This window comes from Plasmodium coatneyi, chromosome 4 (genome assembly GCF_001680005.1).
Source record: "Plasmodium coatneyi strain Hackeri chromosome 4, complete sequence".
NCBI lineage: Eukaryota > Apicomplexa > Aconoidasida > Haemosporida > Plasmodiidae > Plasmodium > Plasmodium coatneyi.
Window position 1 is genome coordinate 262,150 of NC_033559.1, and position 16,420 is coordinate 278,569.

General features: G+C 42.6%; 5 protein-coding genes across 5 annotated transcripts; 3 read left to right on the forward strand and 2 right to left on the reverse strand.

Annotated features, from left to right (window-relative positions):
- Nucleotides 1–338: 338 nt before the first annotated feature.
- PCOAH_00006640 (Cytochrome c1 heme lyase) lies at nucleotides 339–1,148 on the forward strand (the record flags this gene model as incomplete). Its single annotated transcript, XM_020057474.1, has 3 exons — nucleotides 339–459; nucleotides 617–866; nucleotides 1,004–1,148. 3 exons carry the CDS (start codon nucleotides 339–341, stop codon nucleotides 1,146–1,148), a joined length of 516 nt encoding a protein of 171 aa, XP_019913090.1.
- Nucleotides 1,149–2,740: 1,592 nt separating this feature from the next.
- PCOAH_00006650 (Uncharacterized protein) lies at nucleotides 2,741–4,755 on the reverse strand (the record flags this gene model as incomplete). The annotated part of the gene is made up of 3 exons (XM_020057475.1): nucleotides 2,741–3,705; nucleotides 3,852–3,909; nucleotides 4,397–4,755. The coding sequence occupies 3 exons, from the start codon at nucleotides 4,418–4,420 to the stop codon at nucleotides 2,741–2,743; spliced, it is 1,047 nt and encodes a 348-aa protein (XP_019913187.1).
- A 3,173-nt stretch (nucleotides 4,756–7,928) lies between these two features.
- On the forward strand, nucleotides 7,929–9,887 carry PCOAH_00006660 (Ubiquitin-conjugating enzyme E2 4; the record flags this gene model as incomplete). The annotated part of the gene is made up of 5 exons (XM_020057476.1): nucleotides 7,929–8,101; nucleotides 8,858–8,961; nucleotides 9,183–9,252; nucleotides 9,401–9,548; nucleotides 9,666–9,887. The coding sequence occupies 5 exons, from the start codon at nucleotides 8,078–8,080 to the stop codon at nucleotides 9,761–9,763; spliced, it is 444 nt and encodes a 147-aa protein (XP_019913290.1).
- Nucleotides 9,888–11,646: 1,759 nt separating this feature from the next.
- Nucleotides 11,647–12,871, forward strand: PCOAH_00006670 (Uncharacterized protein; the record flags this gene model as incomplete). The annotated part of the gene is made up of 6 exons (XM_020057477.1): nucleotides 11,647–11,755; nucleotides 11,850–11,946; nucleotides 12,055–12,112; nucleotides 12,339–12,403; nucleotides 12,543–12,615; nucleotides 12,791–12,871. 6 exons carry the CDS (start codon nucleotides 11,647–11,649, stop codon nucleotides 12,869–12,871), a joined length of 483 nt encoding a protein of 160 aa, XP_019913038.1.
- Nucleotides 12,872–13,359: 488 nt separating this feature from the next.
- Nucleotides 13,360–15,867, reverse strand: PCOAH_00006680 (Uncharacterized protein; the record flags this gene model as incomplete). Its single annotated transcript, XM_020057478.1, has 1 exon — nucleotides 13,360–15,867. One exon carries the CDS (start codon nucleotides 15,865–15,867, stop codon nucleotides 13,360–13,362), a length of 2,508 nt encoding a protein of 835 aa, XP_019913135.1.
- Between the last annotated feature and the right edge of the window lie 553 nt (nucleotides 15,868–16,420).

Genomic DNA, 16,420 nt, shown 5'->3' on the forward strand with positions numbered 1-16,420 from the left:
ACATCGCAATGTTGAAAAAAAAAAAAAAAAAAAAGTTCACTTAATTTCCATCGCGCAAATATGCTGCCCCCTGCACAAATCCAAAAGGGATGCAAATTTGAAAAAAAAAAAAAAAATGCAGCCACATGTTCCCAAGTGCATTCCAACTAGAGGCAACAATGGGTGAGGGTATTCGAATGATGGAGACCCCTCCACGGTCTCAACCTTTCTGAGACGAAAGCGTTGAAACGGCCATCACCGCCAAGGTGGTCAACAGGGTTAACAACCCCAACGTTGTTACCACCGATAACGCTGCTATCACGGGATAACGCTGGTATGTTTACCCCCCGGAGACCCAAATGGACCAACCGAAAAACGTGCCCCCAACCGATGGGAAGGAAAAATCCTCCATCCCCTCCAACAGCGGCAGCTGGTACTACCCATCCAGGAACCAGTTCTATCGCACAACTCGGAAAAAAGGTTATTACCTAGGCGCAGCTGCAAAGTTGGCGACTTGCTTTATTCCCTTGCTGGGAAGAGATCCACCACAGGGGGGTGCCCACACGCAAGGCGCTGCTATAAAATAGCAGTACCCTCCCGAACACGCAACACTTTAATATACACCCCTTGCACGCAGGCTACAACTACTCCAAAGAAGAATTAGACGTGGCACTTCAAATCCACAACGCAGTTAATGAAGAAACGTGGAAACGAATAATGAAGAAAGAACAAAAATATTTCGACCTTTGCAAAGACCAGAAACTAATCAGATTCATTGGGCTCCCAAACAAACTCTCCCTCAAAGCCTTCATGCTTAACCTCATGGGGTACAACAAACCGTTCGATCGGCATGATTGGTACATTGACAGGTGTGGGAATACCATCAAGTAAGTAAACCAAGAGGGGGAAAAAAAAGGAAAAAAGGGCGTGCTCCAAATTGGTAACCACCCCTCCATGTCTGCCCCAGTTGCACCCATTTATGCGAACTTATAACAACTACCTACTCATCCCCCCATCCTCCCAGGTACATCATAGACTACTACGACGGGAAGAGTGACGAGCGAGCCCCCGTTTCTATCTTCATCGACGCCAGACCCCAATTCAGCGTAAACAACATGGTCGATTATTTTAAAATGGTGTACATTAAAATGTGCAGGTATTTCTTTTAGCAGGGTGGAGGTCCACCCCGTGACGCGCTCCAATGCGTATTCATATGGATTCAAGTGCGGATAGCTATGTGTATGGCCATGTGGACGTGTTGCTCCCCCCCTTGATGAGATTTAGTGAGCGAAAAACTCAAAAAGGCGATCCACCTTGGATGCATTTTTATTCGCCAAAATATAACCCCATCAAGATTTGTGCGGATCATCCTTTATACAGATCGCCCGTCATTGCAGTTTTGTCCCACTACGTGACATGAGGAAGGCCCATTTGTACATCGAATTGTCTACCCCATTTGTGCTAAGCACAGGGCACATCCTTCTTCCCCTACCCTATGACTCACCTTGTTTCCCCTTTCTGCGGCGTCCAACTCCGCTGATACTCCTGTCCAACCCTGCAAAGTTTACTTCTCCAAAATGAAGCTGCAAGATTTACCGCTCATAAATTAACAGTTTTGTTATGGTGAAGTGTAACTACTTATTTTATTAAAGAAAAAAAAAAAGGGAAGAAGGGAAACAGTTCAAATATGTAAATTACATTTATATGATGGAAAAAAAGGGGATTAAAAAAAGGGGGAAAAATGCGCGCACCCTACATTTGTGCACTGTACATGTTTATAAAATTACACACGTGTGCATAAAAGAATCATGGATCTGTGAAAACATCGATTTGCTTAAACAATTGTTTTAATGCATATATAGGTTCAGTTTGCCAGTAGACACATATGAGGCATGGACGCCCGTTGTTACGCATGCGGGTGGTTGCGCATGTGCGTAGGTCCGTGTGTGTATGTGCGCCGCAAGGAAACGCGCATGTATGGATGGACGCAAGTACGTATATATATACACATACGTTCTATGCTTATATATTTTTGCACTTGTGCGCCCTCCCCACCCCCTGAATGAACTCGTTAAAAAAAATAGAAAAAAAAACAAGGTGTGAAAAAATGTACTTAACGCAAAATTACTACCTATAAAGAATTCGCACGGGGGGCGAAATGATGAAATGAAAAATAGGGGGGCTGAAAAATTTAATAATTTTTTTTTTTAACGCCGCGTCGCTTTTTTTTCCCCTCCTTGTGCGCTGGTGTATCGACCCATTTTTCGTCCTCCACCGGCACAAATGGGTCTCTTCAACGTGAACTATACGCAGCGTGCAGGAGGACAAGCGCAACACTGTTCTACAGCCCCTCAGATATACGCGGTTTCTCCTTTTTCCCAAATGTGAAGTATATGCGCTCTGCAACATGCACGCATGTAAATGCATGAAGGAACAAACGTGTGGTCATATATCCGCCTGTATGCGGAGTATAAGCGTACGTAGGTTTGAGCAGCACTCACAGCCATGCCCATCGAGCGTATGCTTCGGGAAGGGTGAATCCCTTCGAACGTTTGTTGCAGTTGGCACGTTCTGTACGGTTGGCAAGTTTGGAAAATTCTTCCTAACCCTTGGGGGCATCTCTTTGCACCGTTCATCTTTCCTTTATAGCGCGAAAACAGGAAGCATGTTGGGGAGAAAACGCCTTAACACATCGTCCACCCGTTCATACATGCGCTTGCTCACTGCAAGCAGCACGTATTCATATTCACAGCGCGAAGAATTAGGAAGTCAGAGCCTCCTCATTGCTCTTAGCGCCATCCTCTTCATCTTCCTCATTGTCGTCAAATTCATTCGTATCGACGTTGCTATTTTCATCATTGTATGCACTGTTGTTACTTTCGTAGCTATTATAGTTGCTATTATTTTCGCTGCTACTGTAGCTACTGTCCACGTCACTCACAATGCTGTTGCTCTCGCTTTCGATTATGATACCCAAGTAATAATCAACGGCATATGGAATAATTCTTTCCTTAATGGTTAAGGCCACTTCGTAATCTCCCTCTATGATCATCTCCAACTGGGCCACTTCATGTTTACTTAACTGCTTTATAACATTTGAGTTGGGAACTTTGTGGCTTGTGAAAAAATGAAAAAAACTATCCCTGTTAACGGTTTGCTGTACCGTTTTCACTTCTCTTGAATTTTTGTTATGTTGTTTTTTAACAACGTTCTTTTTCAAAATATTTTTATTGTCATACCAATCGATAACAGTTGCCTCCGTGTGTAACAACACTGGTTCATTGTCACAGTCTACACATTTCATATGGTACGTTTTGGTCAAAACGGAGTTGCTAAAGAACGGATTGGATGCAAAGTGAAAGGACAAAATAAATCCTTCTTTTTTCTCCTTATTTTTTTTTATATAATCACATCGAATGTCATTTAGGTACACTAAAATTTCTTCATCGTGATCTTCTATAACATGACTAACTGTGTTGTTGTTTCTCAATGCTCTTAACCAAAATTCAGGCAAATTTGGAGTACCAATTTTTGCTTCCCCATTTCCTACCAAAGCTTCTCTTCTCTTATCATAAATCGGCCCATACAAATCGTGGTACTTTTGCCTTAACAAAAATAACTCGTACTCAAACTTAGATTCGTAATCATAATACTCCTTCTGGTACAGTTTCAGTTTTTTTAGTGTCTCCTTCTGTTCCTCCGTCAGATCGGTCATCTTCTCATCATCTGCAGGCAGGATGAAAAAAGGGTTTATAAATCAGTAACAACCAATACATCCTTCAGTTGTGTGCAAAACACGCGGAGTGTATTCCTCCACGAAGTTATCTCCACCAAATCACTTTTCCACCTTACAAGTACGTGTCTAATTTTACCTATTTTTATGCTTTCCAGGAGGGACGAGATTTCCTTTTCCTCTTCAGGGGGGATTGGCTACATGGTGTGCAAAAAAAAAAAAAAATACATTAACCATTGGAAAAAAAAAATATTAACGAGTCAGCTAAAAATATTAACTAGCTAGCTAAAAGTATTTAACGAGTTAGCTAATTTTCCGCTCAAATGCAATTCCGCCTACACGGAGAAGGCGCTTTTCCGTGCATATTCAAAAAGTTGTAAAGAAAAATCAATCAAATGGAGAACCACGAAAAAGGGCTAATCTGCAGACATGTATACATGCATTTTGGCACAAGCAACATGAATAAGGTCATGCCTACATACACGCGCATATGTCATACGTGTGATATACCATAACGATAGTAGTGTACACTAGAACAAATGGTAGAAAGGCAAGTACGCCGTTTCACACGGGCTGGAAAAGCTACCCACATACATACAGATCATACTGGGTATATCTTTTACACAGAAAACATATACCGCAAATTTGGGAGAAGCGCTTCTTCTCCTTAAATTTGTTAATTACCTGGTTACTCTCTGTGGTTGCCATTTTGTACGACTTGTTTTGCTTCCTCGCTCTTACGTACGAATATGTGCTCGCTTTACTTTATTTCGCGTGGTTTCCTTTCGTTACGCAGTTGCGATATGTATTATGCCCTTTACGTACCTTCCTTTTTGCCGCTTTTCCGTATTTGTTTGTGGATTGTTCTTTTTATCTCTTTTTTTGGATAGCGGGTGGTATCGTTATGGTACATAAAATGTGAACATTAACTACGAGGCAGAATAAACGCTTTTACATAATTCATATTTATTTATATAAAAAAGGGGAAAAGAAAAAGCAAAGGGGCATGAAAAGAGGGGAAACACTTAACTTTTAAGGCGCGTAAAAAAGCACAATATACATGGCAAAAAAAAAAGGGGAAAAAATGTTTACATAATAATGTACGTATAAATACGCGCAGGCTATACAATACCGTACATATTTTACAAAATGCTTTTTTTTTACCCGCTATGGCATGTACGCACAAAACCGCAAAACCACAGAAATGATAAACCTTGTAAAAATGAAAAGGGAAAAATTAAATAAATAAAAAAAAAACTAGTAAATGAACTGAAATGAAACGAAATAAGGCGCATTGACGCAAAATGAAACGAAATAACGAGAAATGTTGGGCATGCGCATAAGGAATAATGCATACGGTGACACTCGTGATTTGTGTACGATGGGATGTCACCAAGCTGACTTTTCACAATGTGTTATGTAGCCCCCATGCCCATTTGGAGCTATTCATTTTTTTTAATCCGCCAAGTAAAGGTGTGGGAGGGGGAACATAAAAAATTCATCACATATAACATACACTGTGTTAATATGAATACATATATACAGGAGTTAAAATGTGCTGAACTTTTTTGCCGCACCTTTGAGGAACCCTTATCGGCACAATTATATATGATAGCGAAATAGCATCGCTCACACAGGGGTGGTTTACAATTGCACCTTTTGCGTGCGGCTTGTATGCAATACATAGAGCAGGTGCTGCGCATGCAGCCCGCTAACTTCATATGCGTGTAAAATAAAAAGTGGGAAGGGGTGGGTCACGAAATTTGTATAGGACCTTTTTTTTTTTTTTTTTTTTTTTTGCGTTATCAGAAAAGAAAAAAGCATGAACAAATAGCAATCCCTGAGAAGGAGCATACTCCCACGAATGTGTATACTCGCGTGTGTTGGCACATATTTACGCACGTACAATTTGCATGCCTGATCGGGGAGCCATACATTACTTAGGACCAACGCCATGACACGATGTGCTTCACCAAAATGGGGAAATTCCATTAAGCCCCTCGACCTTCTCACAATATTCTGCGAACAGTACGCATATCTTCTGTTACATACCAAAGGGGGGAATTTATGAGCACCAGTTTGTCGAATGGAAAAGGGAAAAAGTCCTCACTCACGATAGTACATAAGCAAATATATCGCGCCATGAACGTGTATGCACTTTTCCTTTTTAAATTTATATGTTTAAATATGTGCATGCACGTATTGGTGAATCAAACCAATTTTCAGGATCCCCTCCCAGGCGAGTATTTTTACACGCTGGTGAAAGAACAATGGGGGCTCAGATGATACACACGTAAGGGGTGCTATAAATATTACTACACCATAGGACCGTTGGCGTATTGGCAGAAAAAAAATAACACCTGTATGAATCCATGGGACACACCCTTTTGTGCAAATCTGCTATATGTCCAGGCCCCCGTGGTAACTTCCTTCATTTGTCCGTGCTGTGCTGAATAACATATTTAAAAGGGAGATGAAGCGCCCTCCTTATTTTGAAACCCTTATAAACGTAAGCCCCTTTCCTACGCGGCCATAAAAGGGGAAGTTCGTAACTACTTCGCGCTAGTCTACAGACAGACAGGGATATGTGTTCATGGGGAGCAGCTAAAGGAAAAGGCGTTCCCCGTGCATGCGTTAAATTAAACATGGTTGTTTTTCTTTCCCACTATGAGAATTAAGTTTTTGCACAACTGAGCAAAACGGTGTAGCCTGCGTGGGAGCTGCTCAGTTACGTTAACGTGGAAAGACAGTTAAGCATGTTAAACGGAGAAATAAATTCCCGTTCATATCACCCCCGACAAAGTTGAGAATAATATAAGAGTGAACCCACCAGGTGGGAAACGTAAATAAATTAGACCGCTTCGATGGGCGGAAGAAGCGATAAAATTTTACTTCCATATGAATGTAGCTTTGGGGAGGGGCACCAGAAGCAACCTCGCCCACTGGTCTGGTTCATCTGCTTCAACCATCCCTTAACCTTTTCCAATTCTGCTAAGTTCCACACGCAAAGACCATATACACATAAGGGTAATTTTTCTCCACCCCAATTTGTAAAACTTTTTTTTTTTTTGCACCTTTTGGTTAAAATGCACACCAACGTGTGAAGCATCTATTACGCAGATGAACTGTATAGAGAAATGGTCACCGAGGGTGGCTGTCAGGTCGAAATAGTTTTAAACAAATGGGGAAGGAGAGTCATGCATGTTGGTACATACACGCATACGTATGTACGTATGTAAGTATGCACAGTACATGGTGGACCAGGAGCAGCAGCATTTTCGTCTCGCACAAGGTTAAACCGTTCGACAGTATTCTAAACAAGGAGAGGTATAGTCAGGGTGGCGAGGGGCGATAAATTTCCCACTGAACCGTGTGACTAGAGGCTGCTTCAAACTGCTTGGAGAAATTCCCGTCATGGCTATTCGCGCCAGATCGGTGTAGTGGGTACACAGTTAATCTGTTGAGCGGTTAAGCGGTTGGAAGGCTACACCGCTGAGTAGCGCGAGAATTTGTACTCCAAATGAGAAAAAACAACTCCGTTCGCAGATGCAGTGGTTGCCATATAACACAGGGATGGGCCCCCTGGTGCGCGCGCAAAGTGAACTTGTTCTTTAAATTGGGAATTTCGCACCAGGATGGATAAGAAAATGTACCAGAGCGGGTTACATAATTATACATGACGCGTCCCCACTGCCCAACAGGCGTGCACTTGCGATGCGTCATGTACACTTACGTGAAAAAAGCTTCGGTTTATATAACCTTACGTACACGCACACGTTTAAAGGTAATATAATCATGTACATTTTTTCCTTACGCGTGCGCAGGGTACCCATTTGATGAGCGCGCCATTACCCCCCCATACAATATTTTTGCGTACGCGATGAAAGAGGCGCCCATGTACACGAAAAAGTTTTAAATGAAAAAACAAAACATAAACTAAAACGCGAAACAAAAAACGAAAAAAGAAAAAGAAAACAAATGCTAAAATAACACTTTATCCTTGTACACGAATACGCGAAGTTTGCCAATGGCGTGGACTACTCCGCATCCGCCCGTGCGTATGACGATGTTCGCATGAAAACTCCGTCAATTTTCATCGTTTTCAAATGGTTGAAAAAAAAAAAAAAAAAAAAAATATACAAACGAATGCAAGTGAAAAGAAAAATTTAAAAAAAAAAAAATAACATAATTTTTTTCACTTTTTTTGCTTTTTTTTTTTTTACTTTTTTTTTTTTTTTGCTTTTTTTTATTAATTCCTTTTTAAGAAAGCGCTTGATTTCACACTTGCCTCTTTGTAAAGTCGTCACATTATTAAATAATTAAACCAACTAATTAGTAACACGATAAAAATATAGAAGAAGCAGCATGGCGCTGAAAAGAATAACGAAGGTAAGCAGCCAAAACTGCGTTTGTGCGCATATGCGGCGCGGCTACACGAACGCGCAGGAACGCATGGATCATCACTGCGTCAGCACGTGGCCGTCACTCCTCCATCAGGGCTGCTCCATTAGTGCTTCATTACTGTGCGATGATTGCACGTGTGAAGGCACATTGGGGGGCACATTTGGAGGCACGTCGCAGTTTAGTGTAATTTCCCGCGAGGACGATGCTTTCATGTTACCCCCACTGCCTCCACTATGAATGCATATCTACAGGGATACTCGTCTTTCCCCTGTGCACCTCTCTCTCTGTCCTTCCAGCTGCGTTTTTTTTTCATTCTTTTCCCCCACCGCCAATTGTGTTATTGCATAAAATGACCCTTTCAAGCTACATATTCTGCGTAGCTGGTGGGCCAGCTTCCTCCACTGCCCATCCTGCACCCCACGTCCTCCACCGTACACCCTGCATTTCATAACCTTCCCCACACTGTGACGTTTTCCACAACCCGTTCGATGCACACACATGCTATTTGCTTAACCGTTCGTTTTAGTGTGAAATGACGCTGACCCCCTTTGCATGTTTAATTGCACAATTTGATCACCTCCGAGGGAGAGGGACAAAGGAAGGTTCCCCTACCATGAACACCAAACTTTGCCACCTCTGTTGTGCCGACACCTAACACAACAGATGCTACACATGTGCACAAATTGGTACACACAATTTTTCCTTCTTTTTTTTTTTTTATTTCCTGGTGAACTCGTGCAGGAACTACAAGACCTGAATAAAGACCCCCCCACAAATTGCTCTGCGGGGCCAATTGGAGATGACCTCTTTTTTTGGCAAGCCACGATAATGGGACCAGGAGACAGGTGAGCACACCAAGGGGAAAAGAAAAAAAAAAGACCCATTGTGAATATACAGCGTGATCATTTCGATGAGAGGAACCCATCATACAGCGCTACTGCCCACGTGTTCACGTACATATACGTGAATGATTACCCGTGATGAAATCCATCGTGGTCCGTCCACACGCCTTCCAATATGCACACCTTCTCACGAACAACCCTCCCTTTTGCGTTATTCCCCACAGTCCCTACGAAAACGGCGTATACTTCCTGAACATAAAATTCCCGCCCGATTATCCCTTCAAACCTCCCAAGGTAATTGACCCCACCGCATTAACAATGTGCGTTGGTGGATCATATAACAAATGCTCATTGACCGCTCAGATTTCCTTCTAACGTTGAATACGTGCATAGTTCATATGCTGACCTCCCGTTCCGTTCTTTCCCTCACCCCTCTGTGCAGATCATATTCACCACGAAAATATATCACCCCAATATAAACACGTCGGGCGCCATTTGCCTGGACATCCTGAAGGACCAATGGAGTCCCGCGTTAACCATTTCGAAAGTTCTTCTCTCCATATCATCGTTATTAACTGACCCCAATGCAGGTGAGTAGGACGATGTGTGCAGCACCCTAAAAAGGTGCATAAGAGTAATACATTACCTTGTTCTGTCATTCTGTTTGGAAAACTCCTAAATAACCCCCCCCCTTTTCATCCTCTTAGACGACCCGCTCGTGCCAGAAATTGCCCACGTCTACAAAACAGACAGAACCAAATACCATCAAACTGCAAAAGCATGGACGCAGAAATATGCCCAATGAAAATTATCTAAATAATTCAAAATAAATTTAATTAAATCCCCTTTTTTTTTTTTTTTTTTTTTTTAAATAATTTATTGATTCTTTTAAAATATGTAAGAAAAAAAAAGTTTAAAAAAAAAAAAAAAAAAAAAACACAAAAAAACAAATACATACAAACAATTCGAGCATTAAAAAGGAAGCGGGAAAATGGGAAGCGCCGGGTGAAGGACGATTAGCGGCTGCAGAGCTGCGAAACTTCGACCCACGCATCCACAAGTTATTGAGCCAGCAAGCCAAGAAACATGGACGACGATCAAGCGGACAAGTAAATGGACTTGCTAAGCAAACAAGTGAACGGACTGCCAAGTGGACTAACCACCAAACGTGCACGCATTCCACTGTATGTGTGTGTCCATGTGCATTCTTTTTATATATGTACAGAAAAAGAGAGCTAAAAAGGGGAATAAAAATATGAGAGAGAGAAAAAAAAAAAAGAAAAATTAAGAAAAGAAAATTAATTTTTTTTCTATTTTTTATAGTTTTTATTGTTTTTATTTTTTTTCTTTTTTTTACTTTTTTTTTTTTTTTTTGCCTTTTTCACCCTTTTTGACATTCTTTTTTTTTTTTTTTTTTTATCCATGTATACATACGTATATATGTTCCAGTGCGCTGAAAGTACGCAGAGATATGCAAACATAGAGGTGTACATATGCACATACGTCTTCGTTACAACGAACCTTCTAACAGTTCAACAACTCCTTTTAACGACCTTACTGTTTTACATGGCGCAGCTTTTCGCTGTACTACTGCGATTGTTTGTCGACCCCCATGCCGGAACATATTTGCTTCACCGCTCCCCTTAAAGGGTCATCTCCCAAGTTGTGCAGCAGTGGTAAATGCATACACCCATGGGGAGCACGTCTGATCTGCGCTTTTTCACCAAGGCTAGAAACGTTCGTCCTGACGGCATTCCAGTGAGGAAAATCTGCACATGACGGACAAAACATTACCCGTTCATAGAAAAAAAAAACAGCAACATGAACATGCGAATAAAATTTCTGCACGACCTTTTTTAAATTTTCTCAAACGTTGAGACTTTCCAAGGAATGCTCTACCCATGTGGTACTAAAACAGACACGTCGGTTTGTTCTGTGTCCAGTTCTGAATTTTTTTGTACGCTTAAAAAGTGATCCATCCGCACGGTTTGTTCATTCTTGAAAAGACTATTTTGCCTAAATTACTCGTAAGACACGCAGGGTTGGCAAACACACTTTTCTGGTTAAGCTACCACGAACGCAAACGCACCATATGGTATCCACCAAGTGCCATCTCCACTTCTACACACCAACGCATTCCTCTCCCCCAGTTCTGATCATCACTACGCAGTTTAAGCCCGTACTTGGGATGGCATTTTACTAAATCTATGTTGTCTATGTATATGTGGGGTAGAAGTGTTTCACCCCCGACGACGATTCCCTTCACGTTCGAGTGTCTACTCCGCATCTACACATAGCGTCACTCCCAAAATGCATTATGCACGCATGCCCCTCACCGAAGAGACAAGCTCAACTGCGCGAAAGGAAAAAAAAAAAAAAAAAAAAAAAAAAAAACACAAAACTGAAAGATAACATATCGATTTAATCGATTCGTCCAAAATATAAATTGAGAATAACCCCCTTGGCAGTTTCTTCATTTTCTTTTTTTTTTTTTTTTTCGTTCCATGTGCACCTTCGAGACCAACTTCGCTACGGATTCATCGAACCTTCCTTTAGGACACAACATGCACCTGTGGGATCTAAGAAAAGGAAAAAAAACGCATTTGCCCTTTTCGCCACACGTGTGTGCAACAAGTTCATCCTAAAAAACCTTTCGCCACTCCGCCTGTCTCCACCAAAGTCAATACAATGCACCGCGACGTGTTAGAAAAGGAACGATTAATGCAAAGACATGAGAAGCATGTGAAGAATAATGTTGTCGATAATGTAATAGCTGATGTTACATGCACGGGGCAGGGTAATTCGCGCGGCCAGATGCGGTGCACCACTTCACATGCTCACCTCCTAAAATCCATTTGAGCTAAGTCAAATACCTTCACTTCCCCCCGCAGGCAAAACATACCTCAGGAAGAACGAAGCCGCGTTCGAGGACTACAAAACCAGGGAGAGGGAAAAACTCAAGTCCTTCGTCAAAATTGAAAATAGGAGGTAGGGAAGGAGGCAGTGCAACGGTGCTGATCAGCACCCTGGCGGAGAAACGCACACACGCCAAAGTACACACAACCGCACGCGTCATGATACTGACACTCCCCTCAGGAAGGAGAACCTCCAAAGAAATGAAGAAAGGTGGAAACTAGCGGAAGTGAATGCACAAGTATGTATGTACATATGAGCAATACGTGGTGAGACATTCGGTTGACCATCTGTAACTGCCCCTAAGTGTGAGCCGAGAAGTAGTGCACCTCATTCGTCGGGGGAAGCGGTTCGTCCAGTTATCCCTCCCCCTTTTTTTAATTTCAAATAATGTGCCCTTGGCTGGTGCAACCTACACTTACAACATGCCTTCTCTTTCGCCCCACCTCCCCCATGTCGCCTAAAAGAAAGAAAAGGACAAAACGTGCGCGCTGCAAAAAATGCCATTCAAAAGCGAGAAGAATAAGACTAAGTAATTTTGGAGCATCAACCTGGGGAATAAAAAAAGAAAAAATTTCTCCCCAATTGAGAATCAACTAAGCAACAGGAATGAACACGTGTTATTTTCTTCCATATAAAACAGCCCTGAATATTCCGTTCATCCCCCGCAGGTGCCACCACGACATCATCAACCATGAGTACCTCAATTATAACGAGTCCATCAAAATGGAAATGAAAAAAAATGTAAAAACAGATAAGTGAACCAGGGGCTGCTTCGCTATGCGCGATGTACCACGTACGATGCGTGATGCATGGTGCGGCTTGCTATCCCCTGATGGAGGAAAAAAAAAAAAAAATGCATACACACATACGTCCATACGTACGTGCAAACCTCTTATATGTTTTCCCCCCTTTGCAGATTTCCGTAAACAACAGGAGAAACTATTTATCCCACAAGATGAGCGGCTCCTACAACCCCATCACGGGTTCGTTCTTCTGACACACGCGGCTGCCTTTCTCATGTGTCGGCCTGTAAACTTGTCTGTCCCTGTTCCCCTTTGTCATCACCCCCTCCTCAGTGCGCTGTCATTTCAGCCCATTTGAAAGCGGCATTTTTTTCTTCACTTTTTCTATTTCCTTTCATTGTGCCGCTCTTTTTGACCCATCTCTCACTCAGGGGAAAAAAGAAGCTAACAGAATGGACATAATAATTTGGAGGAAATGCCTGCCCCCCTCTCTTTGCAACTGCGGTGATGAAATGGTGTCCGCTTCAATTGGGGTCTGCTCAGCCAGGGGAGAATCCAAGCCGTGCTCTCCTTTTCTTCCCTTTCGCGACGAGCTTCAGTGGGGTGAGCACTTCTTCTGCGGGATGCGTCCTCCCTACTTACAGCCACTTAAACAGCTCACACGATAAGAAGAGCTAAAATTAAATATTGTAACGTCCCTCAACCGAGACCAACCTCCATTTAGTAACGCTCATCCACCCCATCAGACCAGCACGAGCATATGAGCCGGGAAGAGGTACAGCGTACTCCCCGCAGAGACGCGCAGAGAATCGACCAGGGCGAACTGCAGACGGGAGTTGGCCAAGTCGCGGTTTAGCGCGTCCTCAATTTGGCCAACCCTCACCTCATTATTGGACAAATAAGAAGAATCAAAGGAGGTGCACCCGTTCCGAGGGTTACTATCCTCCTTTTTGCAAAATGGTTCACTCATGTATTTTCCTTTCCCTTCGTGAAAATTTTTTTTGCCTTTCGGATGATCCACTTGGATGTTACACAGTATGCAATACTCATCAATCGCTTTAACGACAAAAAAAAATGTTTTAAAAATGCTCAAACTTTCCTTTTCCTTTTTCCTCCTTTTTAACTTTACAATCTCTTTGTAACGTCTTCGCATCATTCCCCACTTAAAAAAGTTTATAACGACGACAAACTCCTCCTCTTCCTGTAACATGTTCGACCCTTCCATGTGGATACCTACACTTGTGAGCGTCACTCTTTTCGCCACAAAAAGAATTACCCGCTTAATGCCATATTTTTTTGTCACCATTTTGTCAAATTTGTAAAATAGGATATTTTTCCCTCCTGTTTTTTTCCCCCCCTGCACACGCGTAACCCTCCCGTAGTGAATAAAATAATTGATGAACGCGGTGAACACATAGTTGTGCATGAAAAACGGCTTGATCACAGTGTCTTCTTCTTTCCTTTCGTCCATATACTTAAATGTACTTACATGCATTTCTTCGTTTGTGAGGATTTTTTTCTTTTCTGAACAGAAAATGCACACACATTTAGCTACCTCCAAGTGGTTATGTTGTCCCTCCGCTTCCTGCAAAGATGCCTGTGTTTTCGTTTCTTCCCCTTTCGTGACGTCCCCTCTGGTAACATACCACTCTTCTACATCGCTGGTGTCATTAAAATCGTCTTTCGAATTGTTCCCTTCCTTGGACAGGTCCATTTCTCCCCGTTCCCCTATCTCCATCACGTTCTTATTCACCAGTCGAATGAAATTCACGACCATTTCTTTGAAGTTCAATCCTTTGAGGTTATTCTGTCGTGATACTTCTACATTTATATTTTTAAAATTTCTATACAGCTTTAAATTTCTTTGCAGCATGCCATTATTTCGTTTCCCTATTTTATTACGTGGCTGCTTCATTTTTATGGATGTTCCTCTGTCCAATTGTTGGGTCTCCTCCTTACTCATGCCTTTATGCATCCCGTCTAAAGTGACTTCCCCTCTATGTAGCTCCTTCGAATTCCCCTCCCCCAGGCCAAACAAACGGTCATGTAGATTTTCACCCCCAATGCAAATTGCACTTTCCTCCATTTTTTCCACATTCTTATTCCGAACCAGATTGTCCACGTGGTTACCCAGGTAGTAGTAACGGTACACGTCCATGGTCCTGTTGTTGCTTATCTCATCATTCACAGATGCAATGTCGTTTTTGCTCTCTTGGGTTGATTCGCTCGACGCCACGTAACTCACACCCGTGCGGTTTAAAATGTCTTCTTCCGAGTTGGCCGTGCTGTCGGTTCCTTCGTCCCCCGCGTCATCACCCACTTGAGAACGTACTAACGTACATACTGACGAATGCGACGACAAGCCAGACGATGAACCAGATGAATTATCAGACGAGTTGCCCCCCCCATTCGCCATATTAACTATGCTCATAAAATTTAACTTCCTTGAAGCTCTCTTTTTTAGCTTCTCAAAACTTATTAGGCGGTACATCCCTTCCTCGTTCGTGCCATGCAGGTCATAGTAAGGGAGGTCCCTTTTTCCACTTCTACCCGCATTCATACGGTAGCCACACTTGTTTGCAATATTAGACCTCCCCTGTAATCCAATGTTCGAGAAGGACGTTTTCTTTCGTGTTTTCTTTTTCCCTTTTTCACCAATATTAAGGAAGAAATTTCCTTCCCTTATGTACATTCTGCTTTGAACTTTTCTACCCTCTCCATTTGGACTTTTGTTCTTTCCTTTCACTTCTGACCCGCTTTGGGGGGTCTCCTCTGAGGTACTGCTAAACAGAGAGTTGGAGATCTTCTCCTGGGGATATTGATCCCCTTGTTTTACTTCCTCCACGTCGTTGCTAAACAGACAATTAGATTTCCCCTCCTGGGGACTATTATCCCCCAATTTTCCTGCCTCACTCGCTTCCTCACTTTTATGGCTGCCCCCATCAGAGGTGCTACTGAACAGACATTTACTCCTCACCCTCCTCTTTTTGTTTTTCTTCCTATCTTCCCCGGAACTATCCTCATCGTTCACGCTTTCACTAAAGAGGCCCCTCTTCCTGCCAGGAGTTCTCCTTTTGTCCTCTCCAGAACTGACGCTAAAGAGGTTTGTCTCTTCCTCACGCTCCTCACTGTTTCGCTTCTGTTTTATCAGTCTTCCCCTTACCGCCCCGCTGCGACTAGCTCTACCATGTGCTCTCCTACCCCATCCCTCGCAGCAATTATTCTCGGAGTCTTCTCCAAACAGATCCATTCTATGGGACCAGGCAATACAGTTAAGAAGGTAAAGGTTAAAAAGGGGCACACCTTTGTGACTTTACCCCTTCTTCTTGCGAATTACAAAAAAAAAAAAAAAAAAAAGTGGCACTCCCTTTAATTTTAATGCACCAATTTGTTCATTCGAGTGTGTTTGTGGTAGCTGTGTGTGAGGAACGCCCGAGGAATGGATGAGGCCCTCCTGCAGTGATCACGCTCCCGCTCCACTGAACGATGCTCTTTGTCAGGGTGGGTAGTCTGTACACATGTTTATTCTACACACCTGTGTGCTTTAACCTATGTGTGCAAACCCCATGGTGGAACATTTTCATATTCGCTCTGTCTCAGAAAACCTACTGCAGGGTGTGTGCCTTCCCAATGAGCACTCACTCCACCGTTTTGACTGCCATTCATTTATTTGCATCCACTTTTGGGGGATACAAAAGGGGGGATACTTCCTATCCTGGAATGGTCAATTGGGCCGAAAAGGATTTAATTTCCCTTTCCACTTTTCCCTTTTTTGTTTTCCCCTCGAGGTCATGCTTACCATT